General features: G+C 45.3%; 1 protein-coding gene and 2 pseudogenes across 1 annotated transcript; 1 reads left to right on the top strand and 2 right to left on the bottom strand.

Moving 5' to 3' along the window:
* LOC123128645 (RRP12-like protein) overlaps positions 1 to 5,640 on the top strand; it is a 7,670-nt pseudogene extending 2,030 nt beyond the window's left edge.
* Positions 5,641 to 14,330: 8,690 nt separating this feature from the next.
* On the bottom strand, positions 14,331 to 14,480 carry LOC123132901 (uncharacterized; annotated as a pseudogene).
* A 364-nt stretch (positions 14,481 to 14,844) lies between these two features.
* LOC123128646 (dnaJ homolog subfamily B member 6) lies at positions 14,845 to 18,848 on the bottom strand. Its single transcript, XM_044548716.1, has 6 exons — positions 18,538 to 18,848; positions 17,930 to 18,023; positions 17,668 to 17,741; positions 17,525 to 17,587; positions 16,450 to 16,737; positions 14,845 to 15,276 (listed from the first exon to the last, which is right to left on the bottom strand). Exons 1-6 carry the CDS (start codon positions 18,673 to 18,675, stop codon positions 15,133 to 15,135), a joined length of 801 nt encoding a protein of 266 aa, XP_044404651.1. The 5' UTR covers positions 18,676 to 18,848; the 3' UTR covers positions 14,845 to 15,132.
* Between the last annotated feature and the right edge of the window lie 5,503 nt (positions 18,849 to 24,351).

Genomic DNA, 24,351 nt, shown 5'->3' on the forward strand with positions numbered 1-24,351 from the left:
AACAGAACATAGCAACCACAAACTCACCGTAAAATTGGTCTGCATTAGTTCTGTGATAATGGTGGTTGTAGATCTGGTTTTTATTTTCAGCAGCTTACCAATAATGGACCGCAATTGATCTTTCTAGTTTTTGGTGTCTCATCTGGTCATGGAGATGCAATTAATCTTTCACCATGCTTCTTGTCGGCCATTGCTATGCAATTATTTCTACTTGATTGTTTTCTGATAAATTGGACAATATTACTTTTTTTTACTACTGCTAGCTAGTTGCTTGATATCAAGCTGTCTCAGTTCCTGAACTCATTTCTCATGGGAAACAATAGGAAAATCTTCATCTGATCTATTGCCAGAAGCACTTAAGAACCTGGCAGACATGCAGAACATGTCTGATGATGACTTTTCTTTCCGGAAGCAGGTATTTCTGTCTACCACACATGCACTTTGATCTTGCCAAAACGTATGCCGCTTAAGATTTTGCTACGGCCTATGAGCATAGACGTATAGTCAATATATAAAGCTGTAGCCTGTAAACTTGAATGTCATCTGCTGGTTCACCTTCAAATGCTTCTATTTTGCAGCTCAATGCATGTCTTGGTTCAGCAATTTCTGCAATGGGGCCAAAGAATGTTCTTGACATTCTTCATATTCAGTCAATATCTGTTGAGAATGAATGGATTCTCCCTATTTTAGAAAGGCACATTGTTGGTGCTAGTTTACAGTTTTTCTTGAGAGATATTCTGGGATCGTTAGAGCTGTAGAGAAGAGTATTCCCAAGGTATACCGGAAATAAAGATCTTTTTTATGCTTTAACAATAAAAGGATCAAGCCAGTCATTTTTGAACTACAGCCTGATAACGTTTCCAATATCTGCAATTGACCAGCTTTTGAAAGACGATAAGCTTTTCTCCGCCAAGAGAGCAGAGGGTTATGTGTATTCACTTTGGTCTTTGTTACCATCTTGCTGTAACTATCCATGTGATACTTCAAGCAGCTTCAGAGTTCTACAAAATGTTTTATGTGACACTCTCCAAAACCAGCCTGACTTGCGTGGCATCATTTGTTCCAGTATTCAGGTGCTTCACATCGCCTCTGTTCAAGTTACAGTGAACTGCTATTTAGTTTTAAGTGTCTTTCTGACTTGTGTTCGTTTTAGATTTTAATCAAACAAAACAAGGAAGCTTTGTCAATCACTAACAAAGAGGACATTCTTGTTGATGCTGAATTAAGCAAATCTGAAAGAAGAGCAAAGGAACGCTATACTAAAGAGTCAGCTGAGGAAAATTTGAAAGAAATACGTGCTTTCTCTTCAAAATTCTTGGAGATATTATGTTCTATATTCATGTCATCCTCAAAGGACACTATTGGATTCTTACAGGTATGCCATTGCTGTTTGCAATATATATATGCTGTCATCTTATTGTGGGGGCTTGATCCGATTGTTGTACTCTTTGTGAATATCATGGGGCTTGATCCATGTGGGTTATGCAATTTTTCTCGGAGTTGTTTGATTTTTCTTTATAAGTTGTGTCTTTAAAGTGTAAATTTCCTGTAAGATACACTGATAGATTATCATTTGAATCTACCACTGCTAATAGTCAATTATATTTTTCGACCAAAAATGAATCAAGGCTAAACTAAGTCTCCTTATTTTGTGGAGTGCAATTCCATCATTCCATTATGAATTTCATGTTGGATTGTTTCATTGATTGACTGCATTTCATTTATATTGCTTGAAAGCATGTAACTTACATGGCATTGCCCTCTTTGTTCGACCAGCCTGCGATAAGCGAGATAGCATCCATATCAGACAAAGATGTTGTCAGCAAGTTCTTCCTTGATGCAATAAGAAAGTTGCTGGATGCCACAAAAGCTATTAATGCGCAGCAAGTGAATGACGGTTCAATGCAGATTGACGATAATTCCAATACAAATAACATGACAAGGTTTCACGGAGTTTAATTTTTTCTCGGTTCTTATCTGTGCATCCTAGATTCCAGTTTAAGTCCAGTGTTGATTTCCAAACTTGATTTGAATTTCAGGGCCCTCCTTTTAGAATTTGCAGCTTCATTAATGCCTGGATTGGATGCAAAGTCTATCAATGTGCTATTCAGTTATGTAAAACCTGCAATTAAGGTACATATATGGTTTTCATGCAACTTATGTTTGTCTTCTCCATTTAAGCAACATGTTATGTAAATTGCTTGTACCTTGCTTTTTTTTTTCCGGTTTTAGGATAGCGACTCAATGAATCAAAAGAGAGCATACAAGGTCCTCTCAATGTTACTTAAGGTTTGTTTTTGTTTTCAGTTAGTTAATTTATATTAACAATTGCACGAAACAAGAAAAACAACTTCTGAACTTTTTTCTGTATGCTTGACTATTTCAGGATGCTGAATTTATTGAGAGGAATTTAGATGTCCTGTTGGAATTGATGATTTTGTCATTGCCATGCCAATTTCCATCAAAACGGTACAGGCTTGAATGCCTGCATCACCTTATTGTTTACATTTTGAAGGTTGGTAAAGCAGAAACATCAACACAGTTTATGAACAAATTTACATCTCTATCTGGGAGAGCATTAACAAATGTGCATCACTTTCTTGTCTGCAGGATCCATCGAAGCTTAGGAAGAGGGAAATTGTTAGTTCATTTCTCACTGAAATACTTCTTGCCTTGAAGGAGGTAACGGAAATAGTGTATTATACATTGCACTGCATTATCAAATATCAATGTAGCCAGGAAGAAACTTTCTATAATGCTCAAGTAGCATGTTGCCAATTTGTCATTTTTGTTTCTTATTCCCTTTGAAACACAATACATAATTACAGCTTCCTGTTATTACCTAAGGCTGTTCTTTTGTTTTATTGAAACAAAAATAGATCAAAGTGAGTTTTTCTGTTCAGAGTAGAGTACAGATATTTGTTTACTCTAGACCTTACTGCTTACATTGATCAAGTACTCAAGTGTTGAATGGCATAGTTCTTTCGCTTAACTCTTGCTACTGAAGCAATGTTCATTTTTTCTGATAGGACAACTTCTGAATGTACTCATGTGGTACAGGAAAGTCAGATGTGAGATTAATGGTGATGCGTTTATGTTTCTTCACAGGCTAACAAGAAAACCAGAAATAGAGCTTATGATGTGCTTATTGCAATTGGCCACGCTTGTGAAGATGCTGAAAATGATGGGAGGAAGGACAGCTTGCACCAGTTCTTTGACATGGTACTTCAATGCCATTATGCATTTTAATTTCAGTTTTTTTTATGGGAAAAGTCGACCACTTGAGCACTATGATGTTGCAATTTGGCAACCTAGCATTTTCCGGTGTGCTCAGTTGTTAACCCTTGATAATTGGGATCTTTTCTCCCTCTATACAACAAGATGTGATACATAGTTTGGTTTAACTTTGTCAGCTTTCATGTTTAGGTAGCTGGTGGTCTAGCTGGTCAAACTCCACATGCGATTAGTGCTGCTGTAACTGGGTTAGCTCGCTTGACCTATGAGTTCTCAGATCTTATTGGAGTAGCTTACAAGCTCCTCCCCTCGACTTTTCTCCTTATGCAGAGGAACAACCGAGAACTTGTCAAAGTAAAGTCATAACACACCTCCAGTTCATGAATTTAGCTAATCAATAATTTCATCTCAAGCTCCTTCAACTAACATTGATATCGTGGCCAGGCCAACTTAGGCTTTATCAAAGCATTGGTGGCTAGATCTAAAGCTGATGTGCTTCATGAGCACTTGAAGGGAGTCGTTGAGGGTTTGTTGAGCTGGCAAAGTGATAAGAAGAATTCTTTGAAAGCAAAGGTATTGTTCTATTGATTGATTGTCTGTGATGAAGCGCTGTTTATTTTTTACTAGGAATGTGCTATTAAAAAAATCAATAAATGCCTACTTCCGCATGTTAGTATTTTACTCTGTCTTTGCTGTTGTCCTACTTTATGTCAGGAAAGATAAGACAAGTGTTTGGGAAATAAATGCACATTTCTGCATATTAATGAACTCTTATCCTTTTATTTGAGCTTGCTTGTAATTTTCACTCTTCTTATTATTAGGTTTTTGAGCCTGCTAATAACTCCACTCGTTTTATTATTAGGTCAAGTCACTTGTTGAAATTCTCGTGAAAAAATGTGGTTTAGATGCAGTAAAAGCTGTGATGCCCGAAGAACATATGAAATTGCTCACCAATATCAGGAAGGTAAGTTCAGTTGTGATACAAATCTGCAGAGTTCCAACAAAAGCTTCAGAGAGAAAAGAAAATAATGACTTCTCCCTCTTATCGTGTTACTTCTACCATTTGTTTGCAATGTTTACCAGATTAATGAGCGTAAAATGAGGAAGGGCAATTCGTCTGAGGATGGGGAGGCTATGTCCATGGCCTCAGGAGCTACAAGGTATTACTGGCACGATAATGCCATAATTTAGTGCCATCTGTTTTTTTTCTGAAAAGTCGTGAGCTTAGACAAAAGCAAATTTTGTTTAATCTAATTTAAATCCAAAGTATCTACATCTTGTGTTCAACTGATTGATCCATGTTTTGACTGCAGGCAAAGTGGATGGAATCACACACAGATGTTTTCTGATTTTGGAAGTGACGATGAAGACTCGAATGGTCCCTTTTCCAAGCAGCATAGTCTTGCTTCTCGTAACGGATCAAAAGCTTCAACACGGTATGTGCCATGTCATTGCCGTGCTGAAAAGCTGCCTCAGAAGCTGAAACAATTGCTGTGCTGAAAAGCTGCCTGAGAAGCTGAAACAATCATAATTGTTTGCATTTGCTTTTATTCACATCCAGGTCGAACCGAAAGCGTCAAAATAAGAACTTGCAGGAAAAGATCATTGATCACTCGACTGGTGAGCCCCTAGATTTACTTGACCAGAAGACAATGCGGTTGGCTCTCAAATCAACAGGAAAAAAGAGGGCTGCACCTGATGTCGACGACGACGACGAGATCGAGATGGACCCCGAAGGCCGTATGATCATTCGTGAAGAACGGGAATGGCGTAAAAAGAAGCCCATTGTCTCGCATGACGAGGAGGCTGATGACAAGACCTCTGTCAGAAGCCAGTCAGTGAAGAGGAGGAAGGTGGCCAGCACTGGCTGGTCCTACACCGGCCATGAGTACACCAGCAAGAAGGCCGGTGGTGATCTCAAGAAGAAAGACAAGATGGAACCATATGCTTACTGGCCTTTGGATCGGAAGCTGCTCAACCGCAGGTCAGATCGCAAGCAGTCGGCACGCAAGGGCATGGCTAGTGTCATGAAGATGGCGAAAAGGTTTGAGGGGAACAGCGCTTCGGGTGCCCTCGCAGCCAAGAGGACACAAAAACACAAGCAGAAGAAGAACAAGTGAGTAGAGGAGACGAGGCTGTAGGAAATTTTTGTAACTGTACAGTGAGGGTTTAGCTAGCACTAGCTGCGCTTGTCGTGGCGTATTTATGCTGCTGCCGTTTCTCTCGGTTTTTCCCGAAGGAAAATTTTGACTGCTTCCCCGGGCTTTTTCCTGAAGGAAAAACTTCAGTTTCTTGTTCGCAAGATATAGTTTTCTGTATCTTAGGATTTTGTACTTTCAGATTCAGATCGACTGAAACATGTTGTAGTTTGATTGATGGTGGAATGTAAAATCTTGCAATTTGCCATGTGCTGCTAGTTTGTCTAGTTTGTCAGCCAAGAGGGCCTCTCTGCCATGGACGGTGGACGGCAGCCCGCCGCTCCCACGGTGTGGGAAGATCTGAACCCGCCTGCTGAGGGAGAGCCGTGGCTTCCAAAACAGCTCGAGCTTCTCCACCTAGGCGGCGGCAAGTTTCTCATCGCTAAGACCTTTACGGAAGGAGAAAGAGGAGGGTACTTCTCCGTGCTCACCGGGATAGAGATGATGGCTGGCGCCGGTGGTGATGACCGGCAGCAGACCCTTCAGATGGTCAAGCACAAGTGCGCACGTTTTGTCTTCACGGATGAGCACATCGAGTGGGTGCTCTGACTCTGAGTGAAATGAATAATCTTGCATCCCTTCATGTTATTGTCTGTCGCATTTGCGAGAATGTTGCTCTGGACCGTGGTTTTTTACCTGAAGGAAAATGTTGACCTTTTTGTGTTTGCAAGATATAATTTTCAGTATCTTGACGCTGTTTGGTAGGAGTATTTGTTAGATTGAAACGTGCTGTAATTTCAATTGATGATAACTTGTAAAATCTTGAAATTTGCCATCCTGCCTATGCTGTATTCTAATGAGAATCTAGGATGCTTATGTGTACATATATAGGATATAGCTGATGATGTTGTGCATATTCGGACATAATTGCAGTTGATGTAGATGCAAAGATTGTGCATATGGTACCCAAATGACTTGGACAGTGCAAGATACAGCAGGAAGACACGTGCGTGCTCTCGTATTTTTTTAGTACTTGTAAGAGTTCTAAACGCCAATCAAATATTGGGCATTGTATTAATTGTGCAAACCAAATATTTTGCATTAATAATCTCCATTTTATACCAGAGTGCAACAGTACATTTTTTGGGGACTAAGTAAATGCAAATAAAATCTGCTAAACTATAGTCATAAATATTTCAATAACCTCTTGGTTTCAAGTTCCATTTAAAGGGGGCCGAGCTAAGCTCTTCCCCTGGAACAATTCTTGCAGCTCATTCTCTGGTGGTTTGAGACTGATCATGGGTAACAACTTTAGTCTCTTCATCCTGGCTCTGTGCATTCTGCATCTCACCCGTGGCATACTTGGAGTTAGACCCCATGCTGGAAATCAGGTGCGTGCGTTTCAGAAATTCCCAGCAATATTGATGCGTAATTTCAAACTTGATGCATGCATGGTTCAAGATCAAACGGCCTAATATTTTATTTCAGGAGGAGCTTGGTGTCTCTGGTGGCAACTTAAAGCCAATCAACCTGAAGATGGATGGTTTGGATCCACCTCCTGCAAATGTGTCAACGTTCCCTAATTATGGCGTCAGAACTTCCTATGTGAGTATATTAACCCCCTCTGGTTTGAGTCGTTTCCGGCATCAACAATCTCAAGAACATAACTTTGAAGGTGACATTATCCTTTTTTTTGTGGGGACGATGACAAAGTAACAATATTTGAGACAAATTACTTATACAATTACCCACAGTATTCAACCTAAACATGAACACGAATCATGGTTGTCACTAACAACCTAGATATAGGATGACTGCTGATTATGCCAAACCGCTTATTAAGGAAACATGTCACCTTTCATCTAAAAAATAGATAAAATGATCTAAACCATTAGGTTTAATCTGCATGGGGTTGTGATGTTGTTTTCAAGTGTGTTGTTGGGGTGAAACTAAATCACACTGCACTTAACATGATCCACCATGTCAATCTTTTAGCAGATCCATATCTGAAGTTACGGGAATAAATGTTTGGTGTGCACACCCTAAATATCCAGATGAAAACACAAACGTCACAATAAACCAAGTTGTTACAAACATTTAAATCAAACTATAGCTATCGAAATCGACACAAGTGGAGAAAGTTTTTATATAAATATCCTCTACCGTACCAAATAGAGCATAATTACATTGACATTGTCACACCTGATACATGAGTATCGGTGGACCTGGAAGGTGAAATAGATAGAAAGGGGTGAGCGTGTGTGTGCCAGTGGGCCACATGTGGCCAGGCATGTGTGTGCAAGTATAAGAGACCTACCCTGTACTCCGTGGAGGATATGAAATAAGAAAAGTCTAGTTGCCCTCATCCCCTTTCTCTCCTTCTCACCTATCCTGCTCCTCTCCTCGTCCCTTACCTCTGGCCGTGAAGCCGATCCCCTCTTGGGTCGTCACATTTGGTATCTCAGAGCCAGCAAAATTTCCTTAAATTTTGTTCTGCCGCGGTTCTTCCTACTCCCTTGGTCAGATCGGTAACATCCACCGCCGCAGGTGCGATTTCACTCCGGTGAGGTCGCTCGAAATCCTCGGTGGGGTTCGATCTACTCGGGGCTGGAGCCACGGCGCCCTCCAAGCCCTCAGCGCAGGCAAGGCAGGTGATAGCCGCCATGGAAACTCAGACAGCCAACTTCACCACCCTGATGGAGAAGCTCCTGTCCAGATTCGACGAGGAGAGGGACTTGGCAGACAAGCGAGCAGAGGCGCAGACGGCGTTCAACACTCAGGTCTCCCACGAGTTGCAGAGCTTGTCGAAGCAGATCGGCCTTACTCAAGCAGAGGTCGATGACGTGCGTAAGGCTGCGTCCGCGTCCGCGTCGTCAACCCCATCCACGGGTTCCCAGGTGGACGATCCATCGACGGCGGTGCTACACACACCTGCCGTGCGTACGGGGCCTCCACCACCACCACCCGATCCGCACGCCGCGTCTCCGCCAAGCGCCCTGCCCATACCGCAGACTATCGCGGGGTCAGCGCTGCTCGCACGGCTCACAAACGAAGGGCCGCCACTTCTATCCAAGCCAGATGACCAGATCGGGTTGCCGGAGCGGGGGTTTCAGTCAGCACCAGCGCCACGGGAGGAGTACTCCGTCAGGCCACCCAAACATCATTTCCCTCGTTTCGATGGTGCTGCCCCCCGTGTTTGGCTGGATCGTTGCTTGGCTTACTTCGAGCTCTACCATGTGCCACAACACAACTGGGTGGCAACATCATCACTCTACGTCGAAGGCCATGCCGCTCTCTAGCTTCGGGCCTTCCGTCAGACGCATCCAGTGATCACTTGGGATTTGTTTCGCCGGGCAGTGGAAGAGGAATTCGGCCCTGAGGAGTTCGAGTCCTCGATGCATGATTTGTTGCAGCTTCGACAGACAGGCACAGTCGCAGAGTACAGGCAGCAATTTGAGGTGCACATGTACAACATGATCGCACTCGACGCCACATTGAGCTCCAAATTTTTTGTCACCCAATTTTTGCTCGGCCTCAAAGATGAATTGCGAGCCGCGGTGCGCATCCAAGCACCGACCAGCATTACCAGAGCCACCGTATTTGCACGCATACAGGAGGAGGAATTGGACATTCAGCGCCCTCGCCTACGACCCGCTTCTGCAGGACAGCCACCGCCACTGCCTAGCGTGCCACCGGCGTTGGGACGTCCTCCCCCAACACCATCAGTGCCACCTGCCACTTTAGTACCCCGCATCGTTCCGGCACCTAAGCAAGCCCCGGACGACTTCGGGCGCGAGCGGCAGCTGCGAGACTACAGACGCCAGCATGGCCTCTGTTTTCGTTGTGGCGACAAATACTCCAGGGACCATCAATGCAAACGCTCAGCGCAGTTGCTCACAATAGAGGTGGGTGATCATGGGGAAGTGCTATCTGACGAAGCCGTGCACGCGCTGCAGTTACTTGATGAGCCAGACGGGGCTGCAGATCCCGCGTGCTGCCTTCTTTCTGCACACGCGGTGGAAGGCACGGAAACAGCGGAAACCATTCGCCTGCGAGCAACTGTGGGTAACCAGACGATGCTGCTGTTGGTGGACTCGGGGAGCACGCACAGTTTTGTCAATTCAACATTTGCTGTCAGAATTGGAGCAACAACAACAACACCCATTCCTTCCATTGCTGTACGGGTAGCCAATGGCCAGCGACTGAACTGCACAGCCATGGTACCGCAGCTCCAGTGGTGCAGCCAGGAACACACATTCAGCACAGATATGCGTGTGCTGGACTTGGGCGTCTATGATGCAGTTCTCGGCGTCGACTGGCTAGCGCAACATAGCCCCATGAAGTGTGATTGGCAGTTGAAAACAATGCAATTCGAGCGTGATGGGACAGCAGTACACCTACAGGGAGTTAGATCGGATGAATCGCCAACCCTTACTGCTTTGGATGCTGCTTCTCTTTGGCAAATGCATGATGCAAATGAGATTTGGGGGGCTGCTTTAATAGAACTCCAAATGGCGCCAATACCAGATTCAGCAACAGCTCAACCACCACCAGTTGTGATCCAACGCATTCTAACGGAGTTCAGTGATGTCTTTGCTGAACCTACAGGATTACCTCCCCGCCGTCAATACGACCATGCTATCACTCTAGAACCGGGGGCCACACCAATCAACTGTCGCCCGTACCGTTATTCTCCGTTGCAGAAAGACGAGATAGAGCGTCAGGTTACGGAAATGCTGCGGACAGGGATCATTACTCATAGTATGAGTCCCTACGCCGCTCCTGTACTCCTGGTGAAAAAGAAGGATGGAACCTGGCGCTTCTGCGTAGATTACAGACGCCTGAACATGGTGACCATCAAAAACAGATTTCCCCTTCCCGTCATCGACGAGCTACTGGATGAACTTGCTGGCGCCGCCTTCTTTTCCAAGATCGATCTGCGAGCTGGATACCATCAGATCCGTATGAAAAAAGGCGACGAGGAGAAAACTGCATTCAAAACGCATCACGGCCACTTTGAGTTCCGTGTCATGCCATTTGGGGTCACCAACGGACCACCCACATTCCAATGTGTCATAAACTCGGTGTTCTCCGGACCAAATCGTAAGTTCGTCATTACTTTTCTCGATGACATCTTGGTGTTCAGCCGTTCTCTGCAGGAGCATGTTGATCATCTGCGCACCGTCTTCTCCATTCTGCGACAACATCAACTGTATGCCAAACAATCCAAGTGCTCCTTTGCACATCCCAGCATTGAATACCTCGGGCATGTTATTTCCAGGGAGGGCGTGGCAACTGATAAGAGCAAGACTAGTGCCATGTCTGCGTGGCCGACACCGACAAATGCCACTGAACTCCGGGGTTTTCTGGGTTTGACAGGCTATTACCGCAAGTTTGTGAAGAACTATGGGATTCTCGCCAAGCCATTGACTCAATTGCTCACTAAGAAAGGATTCAGTTGGATAGATCAAGCTCAAGCGGCGTTCGACCTCCTCAAACAAGCAATGGTGAACACCCCAGTGCTATCTCTGCCTGATTTCAACCGCCCGTTCTCCATCGAGACGGACGCGTGTGATACGGGTGTGGGCGCTGTCCTAGTACAAGAAGGCCACCCTGTCGCCTACTTAAGCAAGGCTCTGGGCACACGCAATCAACGCCGTTCCATTTACGAGAAAGAATTCCTTGCGGTGATCATGGCGATAGACAGGTGGCGCGCCTACCTACAATGGGCACCATTCGTCATCGTCACGGATCATAAGAGCTTGTGCAGCTTGGGGGAGCAATAGTTGGACACCGAGTTACAGCGCAAGGCGATGTCCAAGCTTGTGGGACTGCAATTCTCGTTCAAGTACCGGCGCGGTGTTGACAATGGTGCCGCAGATGCATTGTCTCGCGTCGGGCATCTTCTTTCCCTCGATGCCATCTCCGTGTGCCAACCACAGTGGCTGCAAGAAGTCGCGAACTCATACGAGACGGACGCTGACGCCCAAGATCTGCTGCAACGGTTGGCTGTCTTCAGTCCGGATGAGCATGGCTACGAGCTCAGGCAAGGCGTGATCCGCCTTCAGGACCGGCTATGGATTGGTGCCAACACTGCACTCCAGACCAAACTAATCAGTGCTTTCCATGCCAGCGCAATTGGGGGTCACTCTGGAGTCACGACCACATATCAGCGCCTCAAGAAGCTATTTGCCTGGCGGGGCCTCAAGCAGGCCGTGGAGGAATTCGTGCACCAGTGTGCCGTTTGCCAACACGCCAAGCACGAGCATATCAAGCCACCCGGACTGCTGGAACCTCTGCCCATCCCTACAGAGCCGTGGCATGACCTCACCATGGACTTCATCGAAGGTTTGCCACTGTCTGAGGGCTGTGAGGTGATCATGGTCGTTGTTGACCGGTTCACTAAGTACGCGCATTTTGTGCCCTTGCGTCACCCCTTCACAGCAGCAACAGTGGCGCGTGCATTCTGGGACAGCATCATCAAGCTGCACGGGGTGCCACACTCGATTGTCTCGGATCGCGATCCTATCTTCACCAGCAAAATGTGGCGTGCTCTCCACGACACCGCCGGCACCAAGCTCAGTTACTCGACAGCATATCACCCTCAGACGGATGGACAGAGCGAGCGCGTCAATCAATGCCTCGAGATGTATCTGCGATGTGCGGTGCATGACAATCCCAAGCAGTGGCGAAAGTGGCCGTCCACGGCTGAGTTCTGGTACAATACCACCTATCACTCATCGCTAAACACAACACCGTTCCAGGCACTCTACGGCAAAGAACCCAACCTGGGTGGTCTACCTACTTTGGCCACCAGGTTGCCCGCGGATGCAAGCACCGAGCTGGACTGGGCAACTCACAGTGGCTGGCTCCGTGATCAATTGGCGCGGGCTCAAAACAGGTGCAAGCAAAAGACTGATCGCAATCGTACAGAGCGTTCCTTAGAAGTGGGTGATTCAGTGCTGCTCAAGCTTCAGCCATATACACAGTCAACAGTGGCTAACCGCCCGTACCCCAAATTGGCGTACAAGTTCTTTGGTCCATTTCAGATTCTGGAACGCATTGGTCCTTTGGCTTACAAGCTCCAGTTGCCGGACGACGGTCGCATACACCCAGTTTTTCATGTCTCGCAGCTCAAGCCCTTCACTCCGGACTACAGTCCAGTTTTCTCAGAGCTACCCCGTGCACCGAACCTCACAGCGGCACCGGTACAACCTATTGCCATTCTCGAACGTCGCATGGTGAAGAAAGGCAACAACTCAATTGTGCAGGTCAAAGTTCAGTGGTCTTCGTTAGCTCCTGAATCCTCGACCTGGGAGGATTATTCTGTGCTCCGTCAGCGCTACCCGGAGGCAAGCTGTTGGGATGAAGACGCTCGCGCTCAAGGGGAGGCAAATGTCACACCTGATACATGAGTATCGGTGGACCTGGAAGGTGAAATAGATAGAAAGGGGTGAGCGTGTGTGTGCCATTGGGCCACATGTGGCCAGGCGTGTGTGTGCAAGTATAAGAGACCTACCCTGTACTCCGTGGAGGATATGAAATAAGAAAAGTCTAGTTGCCCTCATCCCCTTTCTCTCCTTCTCACCTATCCTGCTCCTCTCCTCGTCCCTTACCTCTGGCCGTGAAGCCGATCCCCTCTTGGGTCGTCACATCTTCAAGTAAATTCTCTACCGTACCAAATAGAGCATAATTACATTGACATCTTCAAGTAAATTCCTTTTTTTAACCAGGATGCTGCATATAAAACCCATGTGGCACGGGATTACTATGGGATTGAAGCTACAATCGACGTATATGGTCTCTCTTTGCGTCAAGATCAACACAGTGGAGCTGCCTTGATTATTAAGAATTCGAAATCGTTCCATCGTAACATGATTGTTGTTGGATGGCATGTAAGTCACTTTCATTTATTTTGTATTTTATTTTCTTACTATATGTGTATGGTAGTACAAGTATGTTCCCAACTAATTTTATTTAATCCACAGGCTTATCCATGGCAGTATGGTGGTAATACAGACACTCGCTTTTTCACTTACTGGACGGTAAGAACAACACGTCATGCATTTCAAAAAAATGTGTTGGGGTAATTTCTCTTGTTGCTAATTGCTTTAAAATTGTTTCATAGAGCGATAACCAAGGATGGACGGGCTGCTACGATTTAACCTGTCCAGCAGGTTATGTTCCTGAGAAAGGTGCCATAGTGCCAGGAACTAAACTGAGCCCCGTTTCGAACCCCAATGGAGCCAAGCAAACCATCAACCTAAAAGTTTTCAAGGTAAACATAATGTATCTTTATCTTGCAATATGAATTTGTACAGAGTTGCAATTCCAGGCCAACCAAATTTCTGGTTTCGGAGTTTGTGTAGGACAAAGCAACGGGAGACTGGCTTGTGCACTGTGGGTTCGGGTCGAAGCCAAAGTTAATCGGTCGTTTCCCGAAGACCTTGTTCACCACCTTGGCCGACAAGGCAGATGAGATACAAGCCCGAGGTTTTGTGCTGACTCAAGCTAGTCCTTTGGCCCCGATGGGGAGCGGTTTCCGTCCCAGCAACGTGAAAGCTGCATCATTCAGCAATATCATGTTTCTGGATCAAGATGGCAAGAGGTTCCGAGCCCCGCAAGATTTCACGCCCTACATGACGAACGACAAGGTGTACACCGTGTCCCTGATCAGCCCCAACGGCAGGTTCACATATGGCGGGCCGTCTAAATGATGCTATTTGTTCACGGTCGATGTCTGGTTTGCTTGCACCACATGTAACGTTTGAGATATGACAAAACTTTCTTTCATGTCACATTTGCTTGTTATTTTTTCTGTAAAAAGTGCAGCGGACACTGAATCAATCAAAAATCCAATGCCCAGGTAACGAACAGGAGAAAAAACTACCTCCAGAACGTTCTATCAAACTGTCCTTGCTAGAGAGCAGAAACAGGTGAAAACTTTATATTGAGAATTGGAGGCCGTACCCCCTCTATCACAAATTATGACATCCACTCTCCCGCTTGGGAAGATGGTAAGCCATCGCATTCACCAAGTGTAATATGGACCACTAGCCTAAGCCACGGCCCTTCATGATCGGCCGTGGACCCCGTCCAGGTAAGTACGTTTCAAGGTTGCACCATAACTTGCTTATATAGCCTGCTCCCCGTCCCTTTCTCCTCACGTTGGCGAGGTGGTACTAAAAAGAGCGCCATGGTACAGGTACTGTTGAGGTTGCTCAGTTGTTGACTGATAACAGAGTGATCTGGTTGTAAGACAGAACAAGTAGGAAAAACATCTATCTGATCTGCCCTGTTTGATGGGCAGTCAGACTGAAGATGTAAATGCTACTCCCTCCGGCCCATAATATAAGATCGTACAACCGATCTTATATTATGAAACGAAGGGAGTAAAACATTTGCTCTTTCAGTGCCATGCCACTCATAGTTTGGTCAAGTTATCCCCACAACAAGGAGCCTTCTCCCTCCATCATAATAACAATGAACACTGAATCAATCGAGAATCCAATGCCCAATTACAACAACACAGCGGCACAAACCGAGAAAGAAGAATGCGGTAACATCAATGAGTCTTACACGCTAGGTTCTTTTACAAACCTTCTAAGGGGGGCCTACATAGCCTTTGACGAAGCAACCCCCCCTCGTTGTAACAGCTTCCGGCGCTGGCGCTCTACTTGCCGGCTGCAGTGTGATACTGAGTGACCATTGACATGGTCAGGACATAAGGTGACAAAGGACCAGATGGTCGCATCGAGGGTCATACTACTCTGGGCTGCTGCGGGCTCAGCATCTCGTCCTCGGACGAGACATCGTGCTTCGAAGACGGCTTCTGCTTCTGCCCGTTTCGTCTCCTGCTGGTGTTCCCGCCTCGCGCCTTTGGCGCTTGCTTGGCGTCGCTCCTCTGCAGATAGACAAGTTGAAATGGTCAGCTTGGAAATGTCTAGCACAGATACTGTTCAGCACTCCACACAAATTAGTTAACCTCATTGCAGAAAACTAAGTGAAGGATTACACAAAAACATAAATATTCTTTTGTCTGTTATTGGTTACTAAACCACCAGGACATCCGAGACCAACTGTCGTGTGTTGTCGCCGTACGCCATGGCAAGTTGAGCCAACCAGTGTCAACCAGCACCGCTACTTTGAAGATTCTTAAAGAACAATAGAAAATACAGAATATCATCAGTTAACAGATGCGGCCTCATCATGAAGCATTCAACTGGTTGGCAATTTAAGGTAGCCAGAACGACACGTGATCTGGCGATAAAAGCAGGCGGTGAACAAGTCAGCAACAGCACCATACGACGTAGAACAACTTTAAGAAAAGGCGAACGTTACAATAAAGCAAAAAGGTCATGTGTGCCCCATCTATCTGTTTAGTTGCTAAAAAGCCATTATCCCACTGGAAACTTGCAATTTCTCTAAATCACGTAGACCATTAGACAAGAAGTCACATCATGCCAATACAAAAAAGCCTATCCAAAGGCAATTTACATACGCGAGAAAAGTAGCTCAGCGGACTGTTCTACCATGCGAGCCACGCTAAAGACAGTGATGTACCACTAATGAATCATTCCGAAGGCCCTACCGAGAAACCTCATAGCTGATAAGCAAGCCCTCGTGTGAAGAATACATCCAGTGGTGGAGCTAGATTTTGCATCACTTGGTTGGTGGTCCATCCAATGCAAAAAGTTCCACCGGGGCCCTCCACGTTTATTTTGGCCAGAATGTTTCATGATTATGGCGATGAAATTCCTAATTAGCTTAGAAGTGAACGTCTAGTGGCTTCCACAACCTGGGACCCTGTAGGCCCCTATCACCATCCAATGCAGGTGAACGAACCTGCACAAAGACCAAAAGGTCGCTACCTATCTAACTAACCCTTTCTCATGAATGGCCAGTCATGCTGGACAATGGAAAAGGTACCCAAAAGCCAAAAGTAGGACGAAGGATCGTTGCAAAACACCTATATATTCCAGTATACGAGGTTATGCTTGGTATCTGATGCTGAACTTATTAAGCAAAGCTAACACACCAAATTGACAAAGAAATAGGGACTTGCAAGGATACTTACCCCAAAACAAAACTCAGGCTGGCCGTAACCCGCACCCGCTTCCCCAGTTCTTGGAGGCTTCCCAGAGCCCATTGCTGATGAGCCACGCTTGTTAATGCCGTTACATGAGGCTGCTTCTGCCTCTGTAGCTAGCGGAGGTGGTGGAGATGGCGACGAGGAAGGGAAGGTCGAGAATGTTTGGAACGGGTCATGATGGCCCTTGGCAGGTCCATTGCAAAATCCCGAGTCAATGTCAGACTGGAACATGTCCACAAACAGCTGCTGCAGCTCCTCAAAGCTCTCCTGCCTCTGCAAATCCAAAGGCTCATTGTTATTGTCATGTTTTTCCTTGGATGAAGAGAGTCCAGGAAAAAAACATATCATTTTATAGTTGATTCCAGAAAAGTTCACCCAAGTTTCATTTTTGGTATCCAAGAAAAACCATGGAAGATATGGAACTCCAACAATCCTTTTCCAATACATGCATACTAAAATCATTATCTTTTTAAGCTACTGAAATCTTTCAAGTAAACCTAAGCAAGATATTAATGACTCGCCCACTCATATTTGGACAACTTTGTTATGTTTATTGACGAGTTTTTCAATGGACAAAGAAATATGTATGCAAATCATTATAGTTATGCTGTGAAAAGTAAAAAAACTTAAAATTTTCACTTTATGCTTAGCTCAGAATTTTGCAGCAGAAAAGCATACCCCGCCCCATGCCAACAATTTTTCCCATAATAGCACAAAATTCTAAACAAATAGCAGCAAGATTCTTGTAGAACAAATAAAACTTGACGAGGGCTCCAAGAAACCAAAAGGAGAATGGGTTCAGTCCAAAAACAGCATTTTTTTCATCCATGTTAGAGGATACGGTGACGAAGAACAAAAATAACTATTTTTTCTTCCTTTTCCTAGTTCTTCTTCCAAGCCCAGGATAAACATTTTACGAACAACGAAACAGATAAGATGATGGTTAGCGAAGTATGGTGATAAAATCAGTGTCGAAACCCAAAATAACAAAGATAGTGACAACTAATGCTAGATCACAAAAAACATCTAAAGCAGAGACCGTGAAGCGAATGGTTCTTACCGCTGGCCGTGTCTGGCTCATCATATGGGCCATCTCACCAAGGAAGTCCCCCATCCCCTGCATCTGCAAAACAATAGCAGAAAATGTCACTCACACTATAAGCAATACCGGCGGAAAGCCCGATTACAATGCGTGATCCTTACGCTGTCGTCGCTGTCTTCTTCTTCTTGGTACACCCCTACGTCGTAGAGGAACCGCTTGTTGGCATCGGAGAGGACTGCACAAGAACAACAATGGATAGGGAGCACGAGGGCTCCATGCGATAAGTTTGCCAACTAGCTTGCTAGATCGGTTCGGCGGGTTAATCAGTTTGTTATTGCAACATGTAAAAAGTGATGTGGGGTGGATTGTGAGCACATAAATATGGGGGGAGAGGGTTGAGGTAGAGGCAAGGAAGATTGAGACCGGAATAGGCGCCCTGGATCTCCTGGAACTTCTCCTTGGCCTCCTCCATGCGCTTGGTCCCGCTGGAGGACGAGCATCTGTCCGGATGCCATCTCTGCAACAGGTCACAGATCAAGAAGTTCAGCTGAATTTACAACAGAAAGAAGGAAGAAAAAAACAGAGCAGTTTCAGAGTTGGAACAGAGCAAAACTTGGGAGGAATCAAGCAATGTTCAACGAGTACGGAGATGGCAGGGCAGGCGAAATACGCCAATAATTGGCTACAGGCGTGGCGTCCGGGGATCTAAATCACCGGATCGACGAAGATCACGAGCTCCGGCGCAAACTCGCGTAAAGTATGGGGCGCAGACAGGACCGCAGCGCCGTTGGGCTACAGGAATACGAACGAACTTTGGCGCCAACCTCCAATTTCCAAACTCGAGATCGGCGACCGGTAATCATCCTCGCCGCCATGGCGCGAGGCGCAATCAACGGCGGCGCCTCCCCGATTCCCGGCCGAATCGAGAGCGGAGGGGACGTACCACGTAGATGCAGAGGAAGATTTGACTAAGAAAACGCGAAAACGTGCACAGCGGAGGAACAGAGGATGAGGCCGTGATTCTCGCTCACCATGGCGAGCTTCCGGTAGGCGAGCTTGAGGTCGGCGTCGGAGCACTCCTTGCTGAGCCCCAGCACGGCGTACAGGTCGCCGCCGCCGGGCGCCGCCGCCCCCCCGCCGCCGCACCCGTTGTCGCCGCCGGTGGCCATGCCGCGTCCCGCGTCGCCGGCCGGAGGGGCTCGCTCGAGGATGCGCGGGGGAGGAGGAGGGGGAGAGGGGAGAGGAGAGGAGGGAGGAGGAGGTTCCTGGTGTTTCCTTCCCTCTCTCGGCTCAGGTCGCTCCTCTCCTCCACGCACTGCCTGCCCCTGGAAGCCTCTGGAAGCACGGCCATCATGCCCACTTGACCCTTTTTAAAACGCTTTTTTTTTTCCAACCTGCGAATTTCTCCTTCTGGCTTTGTTTACACGCCTTGGCGCCTTGCCAAAAGGCGACGCGGTGGCCTTCTTGCTTTCAAACCCAACTTTTTGGCCTGCGGAAAAAATAATATTTCCTTCGCCCCAAAATTCCTGTCTTAGATTTGTTACGGTTGCATCGGCTTTGAGAGCGATGTCTAGCATATATATGAAGCGGTTTTAGTGCTCTACTAGGTAAACCATTAAGAAAGCGTGGTTGCTGTTATCATAGCTCTTTTCTTTTAACTTTGAGTTTGTAATGTTGTTAGTAAATTGTGCATGCCTTCCATGTTCGTAGTGAAATTCTCCGGGTATTGTGACCGAAGAAGTATATTTTCTTTGCAAGCCATGTTCATCCTCCGAGCTGGGTGACATGCCTAAAAACCGTCGGGTTTCCATCTCCAAATGTACATCTTTGCATGAGCATGACACTAGCACCGCGTTAGCCCATTTTCCTAGTAATGCATAGCTAGGACAATCGAAATGGCAAAGCTCGACCGGCAACGTTTATTCGGTTTTAAAGTGATGTCTATCATATGAATCTATCGATAAGTTGTGTCATTATGTGGTATTTCATGGCTCTCGTTTTATGTTAAACCTCGTTATGTTGTTATGCCCACTCTTCAAGCACGAGAAACCGTTATGTTGTTGTTTAGGTCTATATATTGTGCTCTTTGATAAAAAAAGCTTTCCTTGCAAGCCAGGTCCACTCGCCAAGCACGAGAAACCATTGCAGACTCCGCATGTTGACAGGCTTTGTTTCCATGGACCATAGTAGATTGGACGTTTTTTCATGTTTAAACATACATCTTTGCGGTATCGCAGAGCCGCGTTAGTCAAATTCTTAATAATGCACAACTGAGATGATCGAAGTGAGAAGCATAGTCAACAATGTTTCATCGCTTTTGAAAGCGATGTCTACCATATGAAGCAATTTTAGTGCTACCAGGGAACCATCGAGAAAGCATCATTAGTAAATTGTGCATGTCTTCCACAGCCATAGTAAAAATCTCCGGGTATTGTGATCGAAGATGTATGTTTTTCTTGTGAGGTATGTCCACCCTTCAAGTATAAAAAAACGTTGGAGATTCTGGATGAAGTGCTAAAAACAGCCGGTTTCCATCTCTAAATGTGCATCTTTGCATTAGCATGACACTGACATAGTGTTAGTCCATTCCCCCTAGTAATGCATAGCTAGGACAATTGAAATGGCAAGCCCGCCAGCCAACATTTAATCGGTTTGAAAGCGGTGTCTATCATATGAAGCAATCAAAAAGTTGTATCTCAATATGTTGTGTTTCATAGCTTTTTTTTTCAAAACCTCGTTATGTTGTCATGTCCACTCTCCAACCACGAGAAACCGTTTATATATTGTGCACGATAACCCGTTGTGTTGTCATTGTACTGTTATGTTGCCGTTTAGGTCCATATATTGTGCTCCTTGAAAAAAATGTTTTGTTGCAAGCGTGGTTCACTGTCCAAGCATGAGAAACCATTGTAGATTTCGCATGTTGACACACTTTACTTCCATGGTATAATAAATGATTTTCCATGTTTAAATATACATCTTCGCGTCAGCGCAGAGCCGCGTTAGTGTTGGGTTTCGTAGTAATTTCAAAATTTTCCTACGCACATGCAAGATCATGGTGATGCATTGCAACGAGGGGGAGAGTATGATCTACGTACCCTTGTAGATCGCAACGGAAGCGTTGACACAACGTAGAGGAAGTAGTCGTACGTCTTCTTCCCGATTCGACCGATCCAAGCACCGTTACTCCGGCACCTCCGAGTTCTTAGCACACGTACAGCTCGATGACGATCCCCGGGCTCCGATCCAGCAAAGCTTCAGGGAGGAGTTCCGTCAGTACGACGGCGTGGTGACGATCTTGATGTTCTACCGACGCAGGGCTTCGCCTAAGCACTACAACGATATGATCGAGGTGGAATATGGTGGCAGGGGGCACCGCACACGGCTAAGGAACAATCTCAATGATCAACTTGTGTGTCCTAGGGTGCCCCCCTGCCCCCGTATATAAAGGAGCAAGGGGGAGGCCGGCCGGCCCTATGGGGCACGCCAAGGGGAGGGGGAGTCCTCCTCCTAGTGGGAGTAGGACTCCCCTTTCCTAATCCAATTAGGAAACCCTAAGGGGGAAGGAAAGAGGGGGAGAGGGAGAGGGAAAGAGGGGCCGCGCCCTCCTCCCTAGTCCAATTCGGACTCCCCATGTGGGGGGGGGGGGGCACCTCTTAGGCCGCAGCCCTCTCTCTCCCCTAAGGCCCAATAAGGCCCATTACTTCCCCGGAGGGTTCCGGTAACCCTTCCGGTACTCCGTTTTTCTCCGAAATCACCCGGAACACTTTCGGTGTCCGAATATAGCCGTCCAATATATCAATTTTTATGTCTCGACCATTTCGAGACTCCTCGTCATGTCCGTGATCACATCCGGGACTCCGAACTAACTTCGGTACATCAAAATGCATAAACTCATAATAACTGTCATCGTAACGTTAAGCGTGCGGACCCTACGGTTCGAGAACAATGTAGACATGACCGAGACACGTCTCCGGTCAATAACCAATAGCGGGACCTGGATGCCCATATTGGCTCCTACATATTCTACGAAGATCTTTATCGGTCAGACCGCATAACAACATACGTTGTTCCCTTTGTCATCGGTATGTTACTTGCCCGAGATTCGATCGTCGGTATCCAATACCTAGTTCAATCTCATTACCGGCAAGTCTCTTTACTCGTTCCGTAATACATCATCTCGCAACTAACTTATTAGTTGCAATGCTTGCAAGGCTTATGTGATGTGCATTACCGAGAGGGCCCAGAGATACCTCTCCGACAATCAGAGTGACAAATCCTATTCTCGAAATACGCCAACCCAACATCTACCATTGGAGACACCTGTAGAGCTCCTTTATAATCACCCAGTTACGTTGTGACGTTTGGTAGCACACAAAGTGTTCCTCCGGCAAACGGGAGTTGCATAATCTCATAGTCATAGGAACATGTATAAGTCATGAAGAAAGCAATAGCAACATACTAAACGATCGGGTGCTAAGCTAATGGAATGGGTCATGTCAATCAGATCATTCAACTAATGATGTGACCTCGTTAATCAAATAACAACACTTAGTTCATGGTTAGGAAACATAACCATCTTTGATTAACGAGCTAGTCAAGTAGAGGCATACTAGTGACACTAAGTTTGTCTATGTATTCACACATGTATTATGTTTCCGGTCAATACAATTCTAGCATGAATAATAGACATTTATCATGATATAAGGAAATAAATAATAACTTTATTATTGCCTCTAGGGCATATTTCCTTCAGTCTCCCACTTGCACTAGAGTCAATAATCTAGTTCACATCACCATGTGATTTAACAGCAATAGTTTACATCACCATGTGATTAACACCCAGAGTTCACATCGATATGTGATCAACACCCAAAGGGTTTACTAGAGTCAGTAATCTAGTTCACATCACTATGTGATTAACACCCAAAGAGTACTAAGGTGTGATCATGTTTTGCTTGTGAGATAATTTTAGTCAACGGGTCTGTAATATTCAGATCCGTAAGTATTTTGCAAATTTCTATGTCTATAATGCTCTGCACGGAGCTACTCTAGCTAATTGCTCCCACTTTTCAATATGTATCTAGATCGAGACTTATAGTCATCCAGATCTGTGTCAAAATTTGCATCGACGTAACTTTTACGACAAACCTTTTTGTCACCTTCATAATTGAGAAATATTTCCTTATTCCACTAAGGATAATTTTGACTGTTGTCCAGTGATCTACTCCTAGATCACTATTATACTCCCTTGCCAAATCAGTGCAGGGTATACAATAGATCTGGTATACAGCATGACATACTTTATAGAACCTATGGCCAAGGCATAGGAAATGACTTTCATTTTCTTTCTATCTTCTGCCGTGGTCGGGCTTTGAGTCTTACTCAACTTCACACCTTGTAATATAGGCAAGAACTCTTTCTTTGACTGCTCCATTTTGAACTACTTCAAAATCTTGTCAAGGTATATACTCATTGAAAAAACTTATCAAGCGTCTTGATCTATCTCTATAGATCTTAAAGCTCAATATGTAAGCAGCTTCACCGAAGTCTTTCTTTGAAAAACTCCTTTCAAACACTCCTTTATGCTTTACAGAATAATTCTACATTATTTCCGATCAACAATATGTCATTCACATATACTTATCAGAAATGTTGTAGTGCTCCCACTCACTTTCTTGTAAATACAGGCTTCACCGCAAGTCTGTATAAAACTATATGCTTTGATCAACTCATCAAAGTGTATATTCTAACTCCGAGAGGCCTGCACCAGTCCATAAATGGATTGCTGGAGCTTGCACACTTTGTTAGCACCTTTCGGATTGACAAAACCTTCTGGTTGCATCATATACAACTCTTCTTTAATAAATCCATTAAGGAATGCAATTTTGTTTATCCATTTGCCAGATTTCATAAAATGCGGCAATTACTAACATGATTCGGACAGACTCAAGCATAGATACGAGTGAGAAGCTCTCATCGTAGTCAACACCTTAAACTTGTCGAAAACCTTTTGCGACAATTCTAGCTTTGTAGATAGTAACACTACTATCAGCGTCCGTCTTCCTCTTGAAAATCCATTTATTCTCAATTGCTTGCCGATCATCGGGCAAGTCAACCAAAGTCCAAACTTTGTTCTCATACATGGATCATATCTCAGATTTCATGGCCTCAAACCATTTCGCGGAATCTGGGCTCATCATCGCTTCCTCATAGTTCGTAGGTTCGTCATGGTCAAGTAACATGGCTTCCAGAACAGGATTACCGTACCACTCTGGTGCAGATCTCACTCTGGTTTACCTACGAGATTCGGTAGTAACTTGATCTGAAGTTACATGATCATCATCATTAGCTTCCTCACTAATTGGTGAGTAGTCACAGGAACAGATTTTTGTGATGAACTACTTTCCAATAAGGGAGCAGGTACAGTTACCTCATCAAGTTCTACTTTCCTCCCACTCACTTCTTTCGAAAGAAACTCCTTCTTTAGAAAAACTCCGAATTTAGCAACAAAAGTCTTACCTTCGGATTTGTGATAGAAGGTGTACCCAACAGTCTCCTTTGGGTATCCTATGAAGACATATTTCTCCAATTTGGGTTTGAGCTTATTAGGATGAAACTTTTTCATATAAGCATCACAACCCCAAACTTTAAGAAACGACAACTTTGGTTTCTTGCCAAACCACAGTTCAGATTGTGTCGTCTCAACGGACTTAGATGGTGTCCTATTTTACGTGAATGCAGTTGTCTCTAATGCATATCCCCAAAACGATAGTGGTAGATCGGTAAGAGACATCATAGATCGCACCATATCTAATAAAGTACGGTTATGACATTAGGACACA

Source organism: Triticum aestivum, chromosome 6A (assembly GCF_018294505.1).
Source record: "Triticum aestivum cultivar Chinese Spring chromosome 6A, IWGSC CS RefSeq v2.1, whole genome shotgun sequence".
Lineage (NCBI taxonomy): Eukaryota > Viridiplantae > Streptophyta > Magnoliopsida > Poales > Poaceae > Triticum > Triticum aestivum.

Coding starts and splice junctions, on each gene's coding strand:
- LOC123128646 (XM_044548716.1), bottom strand. CDS start 18,675: ATGGCCACCGGCGGCGACAACGGGTGCGGCGGCGGGGGGGCGGCGGCG. Junction 18,024..18,537: donor CCTACCGGAAGCTCGCCATG/GTGAGCGAGAAT, acceptor GACCTGTTGCAG/AGATGGCATCCGGACAGATG. Junction 15,277..16,449: donor AGCCTGAGTTTTGTTTTGGG/GTAAGTATCCTT, acceptor GTCTATCTGCAG/AGGAGCGACGCCAAGCAAGC.